General features: G+C 43.6%; 1 protein-coding gene across 9 annotated transcripts in view; it reads left to right on the forward strand.

The window, feature by feature from the left end:
• The window catches only part of MAP7 (microtubule associated protein 7), a 213,848-nt gene that overhangs the window by 127,080 nt on the left and 70,106 nt on the right, over positions 1–16,662 (forward strand). For all 9 annotated transcript variants that reach the window (XM_038759178.1, XM_038759156.1, XM_038759196.1 and 6 more), the window contains exons 2-3: positions 6,320–6,421; positions 13,753–13,830. In XM_038759178.1, coding sequence (XP_038615106.1) covers positions 6,320–6,421; positions 13,753–13,830 — 180 coding nt within the window. The remainder of the gene's footprint in view (positions 1–6,319; positions 6,422–13,752; positions 13,831–16,662) is intronic.

Below are 16,662 nucleotides of genomic sequence, written 5' to 3' on the forward strand. Positions count from 1 at the left end.
GCTGTACTAAGAATTTAAAGAATATATGGGGTAAGTACATTCCCCAGTAAACCATTAAATTTGAGAGTTTGAAGTGTTCATAAGCATGGGTATATCTTTTACTGTGTAATAAATTCTCAAATCTAACCATTGAAGCAGTGTTTGCAAAAGTCATAATTCTATTAGGAGCCTGCTTGGATTGTGGGATGTTGGGTGAAGGAAGTCAGGACTAAGGCACCCAACTTTTCTACCTCCCAAGCTGGCCCTCCAAAGCATCCTAGACCAGGCTTTCAAAGGACTAGGACTGGCTGTTTCAAACTGGCTACATCCCAGAGCAGCTAATACCCTAGAGAAGCCAAGGCCATAGATCCTGATTTAACTTTCCAGAGTCCTATCAGTAAGAATCGTTCTTCCCCTCGCTAATGGATAAATTAAGGCAGAAGGAACCTTGCTCAGAGCAATGGAAGTTAGGCACTCCACACCCCCCTATACCCTCCCACAACATCCAATATAGGGCTCATCACTTCTCCCAGGTTGATTTATTTTGAAACAATTAGTAAGCCAAGTTGGCAGTGAAACCACTGCCTGAACCATTCCCAGAACAGTGTCTGTAGCATGGAAGATACATAGCAGCAATGCTCTCTAGGATACTGACTGTTTCTGTGCTGGTCTCTGTTCCTCAAAACTTAAGTATCGGTCCTAAAATACAAAACTTGTGTTGAATTGCTGGTTCTGTTTTCGATGATGCATGTAACATGTGGAACCTACGTTTGTGTCATAAGTTTGAATTCAATCGATCAGTGACATTTGAGTGCACAGCACAATACTAATCGCTTGGGAAAGTACAATATACTATACAATTGGTAGACGTAATTCCTGCCCACAAGGAGCTTACAGATATTAAAATAAAAACGTAATGGGGAGGTGGATATTAAACTAGAGTTGTTGTGTCCCATTTAAAAAGAGGACTTTTTAAAGGAATGAAGTTGAGCTATTTCTCAGTTTAAAAAAAAAAAAAAAGGGGGAGTGGGAGCAGGAGTGCCACACTTCCCCACTACAACTTTGGCAAAAACATCCCTCCTATCCCACAGTCCTTCTCAAAACCCACCTCCACCTCCTCCTGGCAGCCTTCCCTTACTAATCCTCCATCTTCCTGGTCATGCCATCCTCTCAGCATTCATTCATTCAATTGTATTTATTTAGCATTTACTGTGTGCAGAAAACTGTACTAAGCACTTGGGAGAGTAGAGTACAAGAATAAATGGATACATTCCCTGCCCACAATAAGGTTACAGTCTTGGTGGGGGGAGGGGAGATACAGACATCAAAATAAATCAGCCACCTCGATAGAAACACCCTTATTTAGTGGCAGCATTAATACCCTTTATTGAGCACCCATTGAGCGCTGTCCCTGTCACTGCAATGTCCTGCACTGCACTGTCCAACACTGCACTGTCCTGTCTTACACATTGGAGAAGTATAAAATAATAAAAGTGACATATTCCCTGCCTATAAGAAGATTACCTTTCAATGGTAGGGGCATACAAGACAGACACAAATATATTTACAAACAGTGTATTCAGAAAAAAAAAAATTTTTATATATATGAAAAAGTATATATAATGAGAATGCACTGTAGAAATAAACATTTGTACACACAAGTGCTAAGGATAACTATAAGTTCAAACTGCTAGAGAGGGCTGATGGATTTATATGATTTTGAGTGGCTGGGAGTTCTTCAGAGATGGTGTGTAGGAGGAGGTGGGCTTTCAGGGGGGCTTTGAATATGGGAAGGACTGGTGCTTTTAGGATTTGGGAAGGGAATTCCAAGCTGGGAATTGTAATCAAGGGGATGGAGTCAGAGGGTAGTGCGGAAGGTACAATTGGAAGGTTAGACTGGAAGAAGCAAAGGCAGTGAGCTGGGGAGAATTGGGAAGAGAGTAAAGTGATTTATTTGGTGGAGCACTTTAAAGCCGGCTGTGAGGAGTTTTTGTGCAATGCAGAGGGGCACTGGAAGCAAGTGGAGGATTCTGAGGTGGGGAGAGATGTGTAGAGAGCAGGGGTCACATCTTTTATTTCTCCTGATTAGCATTTATCAATCAATTAAGCAATCACTGTGTACTTATTGAGGACTTAATGTGTGAAGAGCACTACACTAGCACTTGAGAGAGTACAATACAAAAGATTAGGTAGACACATTCCCTGCCCACAAGAAGTTTACAATCTAGAGGGGAAGACAGATTTTAATAATAAGTTAATTATTGAAGTTATTTATAAATACTGTGTACCAAGTGCTCAGGTGGCTTAGCAGATAGATCACAGGCCCGGGAGTCGTCAGGACCTACGTTCTAATCCCAGATTTACCACATGTTTGCTGTGTGACATTGGGTAAGTCACTTCACTTCTCTGGGCCTCAGTTACCTCATCTGTAGAATGGGGATAAAGAGTGTGAGCTCCATGCGGGACCAGGAATTGTGTCCAACCTGATTAACTACCCCCAGCAGTTAGAACAGTGCACATGGTAAGCACTTAATAAGTACCATTATTATTATCATTAAATGTTATGAGACGGAACAACTCTTATCTCTATTTTCAGATGTGGAAACTGAGATCTAGAGAAGGCCAGAAACTTGCCCAATGTCAGACAGAAGGCCGGTGGCATAGCTGGGACTTGAACTAGGGACTAGGTCTCCCAGTGCCCAAACCAGGCTCTGCCCTAGACCCTCCATCCACCTTTCTAGACCTTGTGGCATCCTTTCAGATTGTGAAGGATAGTTTTCATCAGTACCCAACTGGTACCCAGTTACTACGGATGAGGATGTTGAGGTTGTTGATGATGATGATGACAGGAGAAGGTCAGAGGTCAACATCTTAAAGAATCATAATACATCAGTCTCTCCCAGCTCCAGAAATAAGAAGCAGTATGGCCTAGTGGATAGAGCAAAGACCAGGGAATTAGAAGGACCTGAGTTCCAGTCCCAGCTCTGCCACTTGTCTGCTGTGTGACTTTGGCCAAGTCACTTCACTCTGCCTCAGTTAGCCCATCTATAAAATGGGGATTAAGAATGGGAGCCCCATGAGGGGCAGGGACTATGTCCAACCCGATTTGCTTGTATCCAACCCAGTACATAGTGCAGGGCCTGGCACTTAGCAAGTGCTTGACAAGTACCACAATTATTATTATTATTATCATCATCATTATTATTATTTAAGGACCAGCTTTATTGAGGAGTCTCATCCCTCCCCCAAATCCGACAAGGTGGAGAATTAAAAGCAGATCACTACTGAAACCAGTTTTCACAAATGAAGTAGAACAAACTTGGGAGTTGGGGTGAGCAATAGCGCTAAAGATAAGATTAGAGATATGTATGTGGTACCCTTAACTTTTGAGAGTTGTGAAGCCCTTTGTTTTCAGCCTGAAATGATCCAATCTGCAAATTTCAGATAAGGCCATGGTACTTATAAATCAAAAGATAGTTCCCTTTAAAAATCTGTTATTTGAGACATTCTGTGTAAGGCCGCAATACTGATACTCAGTAGTCACTTTTAAGTAGTTATAAAACAGTAAGCGCCTTAGACTGAAAGGAGTCCTGCCTTTCCTTTCAGTAGCCTGTGTGGGAAAAATAATGAGCAGTGATAGGGGTGGTGGGGAGGGTAAGGAAGCTGCCTGTCCTCAAATCCTGATTTTTTCCAGCCCTCAGATGACACTGACGACAAGCAGCAAGCCTGAGAGCTCTGCCTGCTTTTCCCCATCCTTCCCAGGCCCAGATCCTGATTTAATTTAGAATAATGACTGAACTTTAATCCGATCAGGGCTGTCAAATCCATCCACTGAATGGGTATGATGTAAATCCATGGAGATAATTCAAAGTAGAAGGGACTGGGGGAAATGGAAATCCACAGTAAACACTGCCAGTTCTCTAATGGGCTGGGATATGCTGGGGACCTTGAATAAGTGGGTTCTTTTTGCAGGACGCTGACTTTCACTGCTGTGTACGCAAGTGTTTGAACAGTGAAATTTTATTTTTATGGTATCTGTTGAGAGCTTACAATCTACCAAGCATTGTACTAAATGCTGGGGTAGATACAAGCTAATCAGGTTGGACCCAGTCCATGTCCCACATAAGGCTCGCAGTCTTAATCCCCATTTTAAGATGAGGTAGCTGAGGCACAGAGAATTTGAATGATTTGGCCAAGGTCATGCAGCAGACAAGTGGAGGAGCCAGGATTAGAATCCAGGAGCTTCTGACTACTAGGCTGTATCTCACCAGGCCGTGCTGCTTCGTTTTGATCAAACACCCAGCCTGGCTGCTGCTGCTTCAGACCAACTTCCACTCTGACTAGGGCTTTTAAGAAGTGGTAGAGAGACAGGTTGATGAAACAGCACCAAGTTTGGTATCTTAGAGAAACAGCGTGGCTCAGTGGAAAGAACACGGGCTTGAGAGTCAGAGGTCATGTGTTCTAATCCCGGCTCCTAAGTGGAAAGAGCTCGGGCTTTGGAGTCAGAGGTCATGGGTTCAAATCCCGGCTCTGCCAATTGTCAGCTGTGTGACTTTGGGCAAGTCACTTAACTTCTCTGTGCCTCAGTTACCTTATCTGTAAAATTGGGATTAAGACTGTGAGCCCCCCCCCCCCCCGCCCCCCATGGGACAACCTGATCACCTTGTAACCTCCCCAGGGCTTAGAACAGTGCTTTGCACATAGTAAGTGCTTAATAAATGCCACCATTATTATTATTATTATTATTATTCTCTGGAGCCAAATATCTTTGGGCCAGAGATTCTGTGAACCTGGAGAAACCTGCCTATGGGGACCCAGGAGGAAACATTGAAAAAGCTCAAGAGGGATATTTGGACCCTTAAGTTTGAGAACACTGATTCCCAATTAATTTATGTGATTAAAGCAGCAAGTGTTTTGTTTTTCCTTTCTGGATTACCTTGATTGAATCTCATATCTAGGTGAAGGTGATGGTGATGGTAAAAGCCACATTAGCACTCAAGGATTTCTTCTTAGGAATAGCTTCAGCACTCAAGGATTTCTTCTTAGGAATAGCTTCTTGTGAACATTTAGGAGGGCATTACTTCTCCAAGAGGCCCTCCCCAGCTAAGCCCTCATTTCCCCTATTCCCTCCCACTTCTGCATCACCTATACCCTTGGGTCTATATGTTTTAAACACTTCATATTCACCCTGAGCTCAGCCCCAAGGCATTTGTATGCATTTCTTTAATTTATTTTAATGTCTGTTAACCCTGCTAGTCTGTAAGATCCTTATGGACAGGGAATGTGTTTCTACCAACTGTGCTGTAATTTACACTCCCAAGCACCTAGTACAGTGCTCTGCACCCAGTTAGGGTTTAATAAATATCATTGATAGCTTGATTAACATTCCCATGGTCCCTGTAGGCACCAGCCTCCTAGCTTATTCACTTTGTCAAACATGAATAAATGTCTTGTAGCATGACCGTAAATGTTGCGTGCTAGGTCTCAGAGCAATACTGCCGAATGTATCCATTTACATCAACCTTTAGCTAGGCTATAAAATGTTAGATGATATGAATTCCCTATAGGTCGCTGCTATTTTCACTTTGATGTCATTTATATCTGTGTGAAGTAGGAAGCAGTGGAAAAGAATTTCAGAGATTGCCTTTCTGAGAAAAGCTGTTCCCCTGTGGGAAGTAGTGATTCCCCTGTCCAGTCTATGGTGGATTATTCAGAGACTGATTGTCCCTTTTCTGGGTATTTCCAATCCTTTGTTTCTTCTCTTCTTGCCATTCCCCTTCCCAGGTGCTCCTTTGCCCTTGGGCTATGACACTACTCATTAGCAATGCCTCCTTCAAGAAGCTGATGGGAAATGAAAGGAGGCAAAACTCAAACAAGTCATTTTGTTGCTGGTTATTAGAGCTAGTGAAAGGTTTGAAATGGTTCAAGTTTGAAAGTAGGGCTGGCCTTACCTTTTGTATATTCTCAGAGGTACCGAAAGCATCATGGATGCTCAGTGAATAGGAATTGCTGAGGAAGGGGAAAGGGCAGGGTTTGATGATATGGATTCAAGTTTCACCCCTCATAATCTGTTCCAAAATGTGCCTGCACTGCAAATGCCTTTTTGGAGCCACATGGGCAGATTCCTAAGTGGATCCTAAAGGGAAAGAGAAAAAGAGACACTTTCTTGTGATCATCACTTTTCAGAAATATTTGCTATCCATGCCCCGAGCCAGAGTATTTGTTTCAAGATTTTATACGGCAGGTCAATGACTTTAGAACCAAGTTTTCAAGTGCCTTTGTACAGATAGTATGTCAAATACCTGACTTCTTCCTCCTTTGTGTCTCCCTGTGTTTATAGCCTCCGAAGGCTCCAAAGGGCAAGACCAGAAAACCGCAGCATCCAGCCACCTCAGCTCTGCTACTTCAGGACAGAGTGGCAACCATTCAGGAAATAAACCAGGTATAGTGATTGGTGCTTCACAGAAATATAAGTGACTCCCAGGGATGTAGTCCTTTACAATCATTTAAACTAGAGGCGTAGCAGATTTACTAGTGGCATAGCAGAGCTTTTTATGGTATTTGTTAAGCACATATTCTGTGTCAAGCAGTGGAGAAATCCACGACTGCAGTGGAGAAATCCATGACTATTTGTCTGCTCCTGTCTCCCCCTTCTAGACTGTGAGCCCACTGTTGGGTAGGGACCGTCCCTATATGTTGCCAACTTGTACTTCCCAAGCACTTAGTACAGTGCTCTGCACACAGTAAGCGCTCAATAAATATGATTGATTGATTCTCAGTGCTGGGTAGATACAAATTAATCAGGCAGGACATGGTCGCCGTAACACATGGAGCTTGCAGTCTAAGTAGGAGGGAAAACAGGTTTTGAATTCTCATTATGTAGTTGAGGAAACTGAGGCCCAGAGAAGTTAGGTGACTTGCCCAAAGTCACACAGCAGGCAAGTGGAGGAGCTAGGATTAGAACCCAGGCACTCTGGCTCCCAGGCCAGTGCTTTATCCATTAGGCCACGTTGCTTCATAGTTACTTTAATAGATCACTTGCAAAGCCTGCTGAAATTGACAATTCTTAACCTTGGATTCAAAACGTGAAGCTTCTAGACCCTAAATTCTCCAAAGGAGAGGAAAGGACAGAAAAGTGATAATCACTGCAGATATTAACTCCCAGATCCCCTTTTACAAGTCTTTCCAATAGCTCAAAGTGATGCTTGACAGAAAACCTGGCTCTGGTGGAATTCAGGATGCCCTCTATCTAGGGACCCCATTCAAGAGCGTTCCCTTTGCTTTCCAATATTTTCTTGTGCCCAGAGGGATGAGGCCTTACAGGTTATAAGGGCCTACATCAAGGAAGGGGTGAGGCTAAATGTTTTCAGAGTATGCCAAGCTAATCCTGGCTGGCTGTGGTTTTCCAGAAGCAAAAGCCTCAAAAATGTTTTTAATTGCTTTTGTTAATAATAATAATTTTGGTATTTGTTAGGTGCTTACAAGCACTGTTCTAAGCACTGGGGGAGATACATGGTAATAAGGTTGTCCCACGTGGAGCTCACAGTTTTAATCCCCATTTTCCAGATGAGGTAACTGAGGCCCAGAGAAGTTAAGTGATTTGCCCAAAGTCACGCAGCTGATAAGTGGCGGGGCCGGGATTAGAACCCTTGACCTCTCACTCCCAAGCCCACACTCTTTCCACTGAGCCACATGTGCCAGACACTGTATTAAGTACTGGGGTAGATACAAAGTTAAGGCACAGTCCATGTCCTACATGAAACTCAGAGTCTAAATCCCCGTTTTAATAATAATAACTATTATGGCATTTGTTAAGCACTTCCTATGTGCCAGGCACTGTACTAATTGCTGGGGTAGATGTAAGCAAATCGGGTTGGACACAGTCCCTGTCCCGAGTGGGGCTCACAATCTCAATCCTCATTTTGCAGATGAGGGAACTGAGGCACAGGGAAGTGAAGTGACTTGCCCAGGGTCACCCAACAGACAGGTGGCTCACGGGGGATTAGAACCCATGTCCTTTGACTCTCAGGCCCACGCTCTTTCCACTAGGTCCACACTGCTTCTTGTTAGGTACATGTTTTCCCTCAGGCTTCAAGCAGGCAACAGTCAAACTGGTTGACCCTGAACTTAACGTGGCGGTCACTTTTTTAGGTCCAGTGAACAACCCATCCTGCTTCTGGAGGAGCTACAGCACCACACAATGACAAAGCACAGTTAAAAAAGTGTAATCAGAACCTAATTGATTAATGGCATTTACTGATTGCCTACTGTGTGCATTAAGCGCTTGGGAGAGTGCAATAGAGAAGCAGCGTGGCTCAGTGGAACGAGCACAGGCTTGAGAGTCAGAGGTCATGGGTTCTAATTCCAGCTTCACAGCTTATCAGCTGTGTGATTTTGGGCAAGTCACTTAACTTCTCTGTGCCTCAGTTACCTCATCTGTAAAATGGGGATTAAGACTGTGAGCCTCACGTGGAACAACCTGATTACCGTGTATTTACCCCAGCGCATAGAACAGTGCTTCGCACATAATAAGCACTTAACAAATACCATCATTATTATTACAGTATAACAAAGTTGATAAACAATGTTCCCGGCCCTCAAGGAGATTACAGACTTGAGCGGGAGATAGAGAAGCAGCGTGGCTTAGTGGAAAGAGCATGGATTTGGGAGTCGGAGGACCTGGATTCTAATCCCAGCTCTGCCACTTGTCTGCTGTGTGACCTTGGGAAAACCACTTAACTTCTCTGTGCCTCAGTTACCTCATCTGTAAAATGGGGCTTAAGACTGTGAGCCCCACGTGGAACAACCTGATTACCTTGTATTTACCCCAGCAATTAGAACCGTGTTTGGCACATAGTAAGTGCTCAACAAATACCATAATTATTATTATTAAACATCACGTGTACCTCAAAATAAAGGCATTGCCCTGAAATACCCCTTCCTCCTAGGACCTGGGCAGTGAATCAGTGCAAGCAGAGATGAAAGCAGCACAGGTGACACCCAGCCTATGATGATGATGGTATTTGTTAAGCACTTACTATGTGCCAGGAACTGTACTAAGTACTGGGGTGGATACAAGCAAGCTGTGTCATGTGGGGCTCACAGTCTCAATCCCCATTCTGCAGATGAAATAAATGAGGCCCAGAAAAGTGAAGTGACTTGCCCAAGGTCACACAGCAGACAAGTGGCAGATCAAGAAATATAAAGCTTTTTTAAATTCACATTTCCTCCCAGAGGCCTTTCTCAATTAAGCCCTTATTTCCCCTAATCCCTCACTTCTGTGTTGTCCTTGCATTTGTGTCTGTACCCTTTCCTCACTTGATATTCACCCCACTCTCAGCCCCACAACATTTCCGTACATATTCTTACTACTTCGTCCTAATCCTCCTTGAATCCTCAGCTGCCTTTGACACTGGGGACCACCCCCTTCTCTTGGGAACTTTATCTAACCTTGCTTGGCTTCACTGACCTTGTCCTCTCCTGGTTCTCCTATCTATCTAACCACTCCTCAGTCTCTTGCACAATCCTCTTCTGCCTTCCACCCTCTAACTGTTGGAAGGCCCTCAAGGCTCAGTTCTGGGTCCTCTTCTATTCTCCACTTACACCCACTGCCCCGGGGAACTCATTGGCTCACACAGCTTCAACTACCTTCTTTACCCAGGTGATTCCCAAATCTACCCCTCCAGAGCTGATCTCTGTCCCTCTGTAGTCTCACATTTCCTCCTGCCTTCAGGGCAACTCTAAGTGGATGTCCCACCAACACTTCAGATGTAACACATCCAAAACAGGACTCCTCATATTCCCACCCAAACCCTGCCCTCCCCTTGTCTTTCCCATCACTGTAGGCAATGCCCCTATCTTCCCTGTCTCACAAGTCTGTAACCTTGGTATTATCCTCGACTCATCTCTCACATTTGACCCTTATGTTCAATCTGTCACTAAATCCTGACGATCCACCTTCACAACATCATTAATATCTGTCCTTTCCACTCCATTCAAACTGCTACTATGCTTTTCCAGGCACTTTTCATTCATTCATTCATTTGATCGTATTTATTGAGTGCTTACTGTGGGCAGAACACTGTACTAAGCACTTGGGAAGTACAAGTTGGCAACATATAGAGGTGGTCCCTACCCAACAGCAGGCTCACAGTCTAGAAGGGGGAGACAGACAACAAAACAAAACATGTGGACAGGTGTCAAGTCATCAGAATAAATAGAAGTAAAGCTAGATGCACATCATTAACAAAATAAGTAAAATAGTAAATACGTACAAGTAAAATAAGTACAGTAATAAATCTGTACAAACATATATACAGGTTCTGTGGGGAGGGGAAGGAGGTAGGGCTGGGGAGATGGGGAGGAGGAGAGGAAAATGGGGCTCAGTCTGGGGAGACCTCCTGGAGGAGGTGAGCTCTCACCTTGACTACTACATCAGCCTCCTTGCTGACCTCCCTACCTGTGGTCTCTTCCCACACCAGTCCATAATTTAACTCTGCTGCCCAGATCATTTTTCTAAAAAAAAAAAAAAATCAGTCCATATCTCCCCACTCATCAAGAACCTCCCGTGGTTGCCCATCCGCCTCATCAAACAGGAAATCTTTACCATTGGCTTTAAAGCACTTAATCAGCTGTCCCCTTCTGTTTTCACTGATTTCCTTCTACAACTCAGCCTGCTCGCTTCATTCCTCTTATTCCACTGTATCTCAGTGTCGTCTATACTGCCACCGACCCCTTGCCCATATCCTCTCTCTGGTCTGACACTCCTTCCCCTTTCATATTCAACGGACCACCACTCTCCCCACCTTCAAACCCTTATTAAAATCGCATCTCCTCCAAGAGCCTTCCCTAAATAATAATGATGGCATTTATTAAGTGCTTACTATGTGCCAAGCACTGTTCTAAGCTCTGGGGAGGTTACAAGGCAATCAGGTTGTCCCACAGGGGGCTCACAGTCTTAATCCCCATTTTACAGATGAGGTAACAGGCACAGGGAAGTTAAGTGACTTGCCCAAAGTCACACAGCTGGCAATTGGCAGAGTAGAGATTTGAATCCACGATCTCTAACTCCAAAGCCCGTGCTCTTTCCACTGAGCCACACTGCTAAATCCTCATTTCCCCTACTTCTTCTCCCTTCTGTATCACCTTTGCACTTGTATCTGTACCCTTTAAGCACTCTATGTTCACCCACCAGACTTATGTTCCTATCTGTAATTCATTTTTATGTCGGTCCCCACCTCTAGTCTGTGAGCTTCTTGTGAGCCAGGAATATGTCTACCAGTTCTAGTATTAATGATGGTTTTTGTTAAGCGCTTACTAAGTGCAAAGCACTGTTCTAAGTGCCGGTTGGGATACAAGGTGATCAGGTTGTCCCACGTGGGGCTCAAAGTCTTAATCCCCGTTTTACAGATGAGGGAACTGAGGTTTGGAGAAGTTAAGTGACTTACCCAAGGTCACACAGCAGACATGTGGTGGAGCCAGGATTAGAATCCATGACCTCTGACTCCCAAGCCCGGGCTCTTTCCACTGAGCCATGTTTATAATGGCTTAGTACGCTGTTATACACAGAGTAAGCAATTAAGTACCACTTATTAATGGATATCCATAATTTATTTTAATATTGGTCCTCCCCCCCAGGCTATAAGCTCTTGATGGGTAAAGATTGTGTCTACCAACTCAGTACTGAACTCCCCCAAGCGCTTAGTACAGTCCTCTACACACAGAGCTCAATAAATGCCATTGATTAATTCAATAGGAAGCAATTTTTTACTGTTGTGAGGACCTGGAAGATGAGCTACTGCCTAATTTTAAAAGCTAGAATTGACAGAATGGCTCATAACAGAAGGATGAGAGATGGTAAAGGAATGTACCTTTGAGGGTACTTTATCAAAGAATAGACAAGATGAAATTGCCTTGTTTTGAGAGTCAATTTTATGCCTCCTCGAAGTGAAGAGCCTCTGTATATTATAAGAGTTCAGGAAGGGGGGGGGGATGCGATATATCTAAGTGTTCCCAAGCTTGTCTTAAAATTAACTTTTCTATTTAAAAGATGAAGAGGGTAACAGACTCAAGGGAATCTGATTGTATCAGATACAATTAATGTATAATTTATATCATTTATCAACCCTTCTAAGTCCTGTTTTACAACCGAGAAAACTGATGCTACTAGTGTACAGAGATTGTGGCATTTAAAGTCAAACTATATTAGCACCATCACTATCATTGTGTGCCTCATATATGCCAAGTACTGCATTAGGTGATGTATAAATGGAGACACTGCCCTCAAGGAGCTCCCAATCCAGCTGGCCTAAATTGGAGACTATACCATAGTTCCTCATATATCCATTTTAAGTTTGTTCTCTAGAATGTAAACTCGATGTGGGCAGGGAATGTGTCTGTTATATTGTTGATGATGGTGGTATTTATTAAGCGCTTCCTATGTGCTAACCACTGTTCTAATATTGTTATGTTGTACTTTCCCAAGAGCTTAGTACAGTACTCTGCACACAGTAAGCGCTCAATATATTTAGAGAAGGAGCATGGCTCAGTGGAAAAGAGCACGGGCTTGGGAGTCAGAGGTCATGGGTTCTAATCCTGGCTCCACCACATGTCTGCTGTGTGATCGTGGGCAAGTCACAACTTCTCTGAGCCTGTTACCTCATCTGTAAAATGGGGATTAAGACTGTGAGCCCCACGTGGGACAACCTGATCACCTTGTATCCCCGCCCAGTGCTTAGAACAGTGCTTCACACATAGTAAACACTTAACAAATGCCATTATTATTATTATTATTATTATTATTATTATTATTAACTGTTATTTTTCATCACTACTCTCATTGGAAATTCTATGAAGTTAACAGAAGGTGCCAGTTTATCCAAGATGGCCCCCAAAATATGTGCATAATCTCTCAATTCTAATTTCTAAGACCTTTCTTTATTCCCTTGACCCCAATTAATACCAGCCACCTACAGGGCTAGATTGGATCCCTGGGACTATAGGGTTTTCTGTGACTCATGTCACTATCACTGTGACCTACTGTGAAATAATGCTCAACTTCTGGTGCCTTGCCATACTTGTCTTTAAAATCTCCTCCCCATCATCCTTCCCACTGCATATACAGATGTGCCTTCTGTGGATGCCTCAGAAGTTTTAAAGTATGTAAAGGGCAATGAAAACCTCAGAGAAAGAGACAAAAAAACTCCCTTATTAAAACTGAGGAACATGGAACGTGCCTAATTCCCGCTTGTATATTCCTGCCCAGCACTTAGTACAGTGCTTTGCACAGAGTAAGTGCTTATTATTCCTACAAAGTAATACAGTAACAGTGAAGGGGTTTCAGGTTTTTTTTCCACTAGGCCTGTTTTCGAGGAAATTCTTCAATACAAATAAATCAGTTCTAGAAACAAAGAGGTTGCTTTCTGTCAAAACCTCACATTAAGAATACAGTCCCTCTAGTCTGTAAGCTTGCTGTTGGAAGGGAACATATCTCCTAATTCTGCTGTGTCATACTCTCCCAGGAGCTCAGTACAGTGCTCTGCTTACAATAAATGCTCAATAAATACCTTCAATTGTATAAGGAAAGCTCACACTGGCTGCAGTACTCCTTCTTTCTGACTCTACACCCATGGGTGCAAACCATTTCTTCCAACACCATTTTTTATTCTGTCCAAATGTTATATAGAGAACACTTCTTCTGACAGAACTATTTTTGAAAAACATAGCTTATCTGGTTTTGGGGATTGTAAATGTCTATCATCTTTTATGTTCCAGACCCTCAGCCTGTTTTAAGGGTTGATGACCGCCAGCGTCTGGCTCGAGAGCGGAGAGAGGAGCGAGAAAAACAGCTCGGTAATGTAGACCCAAAGTTCATTTATTGCATTTCGGGGAGGTGGGGTTTGAATCTTTGGGTGGAAATGCTTTGGGCTTTTTGCCTTTTGCTTCAACTGCTCACTTTCCGATGGCTCACTCACCACTACTTTCAAACATACTCATGTATCCCCTATCCTAAAATACCCTTCCCTTGACCCCCATAGTTCCCTATAATTATCACTCCTTCCCACTCCTACCATTCTTCTCCAAGCTCCATGAGCAAGTTGTCTACAACCAGTGTCTCGACTTCCTCTTCTCCAATTGTCTCCTTGACCTCCTCCCATTTGGCTTCTGCCCTCTTCAGCCCATGGAACTTGCCCTCTCCAAAGTCACCAATGATCTCCTTCTCACCAAATCCAACTGCCTCTACTCCATTCTAATCCTCCTCTACCTCTTAGCTGCCTTCAACATGTGGACCATCCCATTCTCCTGGAAATATTATTTAACCTTAGGATAATAATAATAATAATGTTGTTAGTTGTTAAACGCTTACTATGTGCCAAGCACTGTTCTAAGGGCTGGGGTAGATACAAGGTAATCAGGTTATCCCATGTAAGGCTCACAGTCTTCATCCCCATTTTACAGATGAGGGAACTGAGGCCCAGAGAAGTTAAGTGACTTGCCCAAGGTCACACAGCTGAGAAGTGGTGGAGTCGGAATTAGAACCCACAACCTCTGGCTCCCCAGCCTGTGCTCTTTCCACTGAGCCACGCACTGTCCTCTCCTGGTTCTCCTCCTAACTCTCTGGCTGCTCCTTTTTGGTCTATTTATTCAGCTCCTCCTCTGCCTCCCACCTCCTAACTGTGGGAGTCCTTCAAAGTTCAAATCTCAGTCCCCTTCTTTTTTCCATCTATACCCACTCCCTTGGAGAGCTCATTCTCTCCTACTGATTAAACTACCATCTCTATGCGATTGATTCCCAAACCTACATGCCCATCCCTGACCTTTCTCCTTCTCTGCACTCTTGCATTTCCTCCTGTCTTCAGAACGTCTCTACTTGGCTGCCCTGCCAACACTTCCAACTTAACATGTCCAAAAGAGAACTGCTAATCTCCTTACCCAAACCATGCTCTTGGCCTAATTTTCCCACCGTCATACAGAACCCCGCCATCCTCCCTGTCTCATAAGCCCATAACGTTGGTGTTTTCCCTGACTCAACTCTCATTCTACCCATACATTCAATCTGTCATCAAATTCCACTGGTTCTACCTTCAGGACAGCTCTAGAATCTGCCCATTTCTCTCCATCCAAATCAGCTACCATGCTGATCTAAGCACTTATCCTATCCCTCCTTGACTACTACATCAGTCACCATGCTGACCTCCTTGCCTCCTGTCTGTCCCCTCTCCAATCCAAACTCTGCCTGAAGCATTTTTCTAGGTAAATTTCAGTCCTCATTTCCCCACTCAACAACCTCAAGTGGTTGCCCATCAACCTCCATATCAAAGAGAAACTCTTTAGCATTGGCTATGAGTCCCTCAATCAACTCACCCTCTCCTATCCTAACCTACCTTGCCTCCTATCTCTCTCCACTCCAGTCCATACTTCACTCTCCTGCATGGATCGTTTTTCTGAAAAAAGTTCACTCCATGTCTCCCCACTCTTCAAGAACCTCAAATGGTTGACCTCCACATCAAGCAAAAACTTCTAACCATTGGTTTTGAAGTACTTACCTCACCTCAGTGATCTCCTACTACAGCCCAGGTGGCACACTCATCTCTTCTAGTGCCCACTTGCTCACTGTGTTCCAATCTCATCTGTCTTGCCGCTGACCCCTTTCCCACATCCTTCCCCTAGCCCATAACTCCCTCCCACTCCATTTACACCAGTCTGCCACTCTCCCCATCTTCAAAACCTTATTACGGTCACATCTCCTCCAGGAGGCCTTCCCCGATTTAATCCCTCTTTCCCCCACTTCCCTCTCCCTTCTGCATTGACTGTGCACTTGGATTTTTGGACATTTGATGCTCGCTCCATCCTCAACCCCACAGCATTTATGTACATATCTATAAATGATATATCAAAATTATTTATGTTAATGTTTACTTTCCCTGTAAGCTTGTAAGCTGTAAACTTGTTATGGACAGGGAATGGGTCTACCAACTCTGTTGTATTGTACTCTCCCAAGCACTGAATACAGTGCTCTGTGCACAGTAAGCACTCAATAAATACCATTCATAAATGGACTGAAGAGGGCAGGAGCCAGATTGGAGGAGGTCAAATAAATACCATTCATGCACAAGGAAAATACTGTCCGTTTTGATAACTTAATATTACTGTGTTTCCTTCAGAACTGTGTTATGCAGGAGACTCGTGTTCAATTCCCAGACACAGAGAGGAATTCATTTTACTTAGATTGAGCCCCTTGTGAGACAAAGACTGTGTCCAATCTCATTAATTTGTATCTCCCCTAATTTAGAACAGTGCTTGACACCTAATAAGCACTTAACAAATACCGTAATAACTCATGTTGGTGTGGAAGAATGGGTGTTTCTCCATTCTGCAAGGGCTGAGCGGATTGGCTAAGTGGGAGTAGGCACTTGCAAATATCTTTAAATTATATATTATAAATGATTTATTTATATTCATATCTCTTCCCCCCTCTAGACTGTAAGCTTTTTATGGGCAGGGAACTTGTCTCCTCGTTCTGTGTTATCATACTCTCCCAAGCTCTTAGTACAGCACTATGTACATAGGAAGTGCTCAATAAATACCACTGATTGATTAATAGTATTTATCAAGTGCTTATGGTGTGCAAAGCGCTGTGAAAAAATATACAGATGAGAATTAGGTACAGTCCCTGACCCTCAT

The sequence above is a fragment of the Tachyglossus aculeatus genome, chromosome 2 (genome assembly GCF_015852505.1).
Source record: "Tachyglossus aculeatus isolate mTacAcu1 chromosome 2, mTacAcu1.pri, whole genome shotgun sequence".
In the NCBI taxonomy this organism is placed as follows: Eukaryota; Metazoa; Chordata; class Mammalia; order Monotremata; family Tachyglossidae; genus Tachyglossus; species Tachyglossus aculeatus.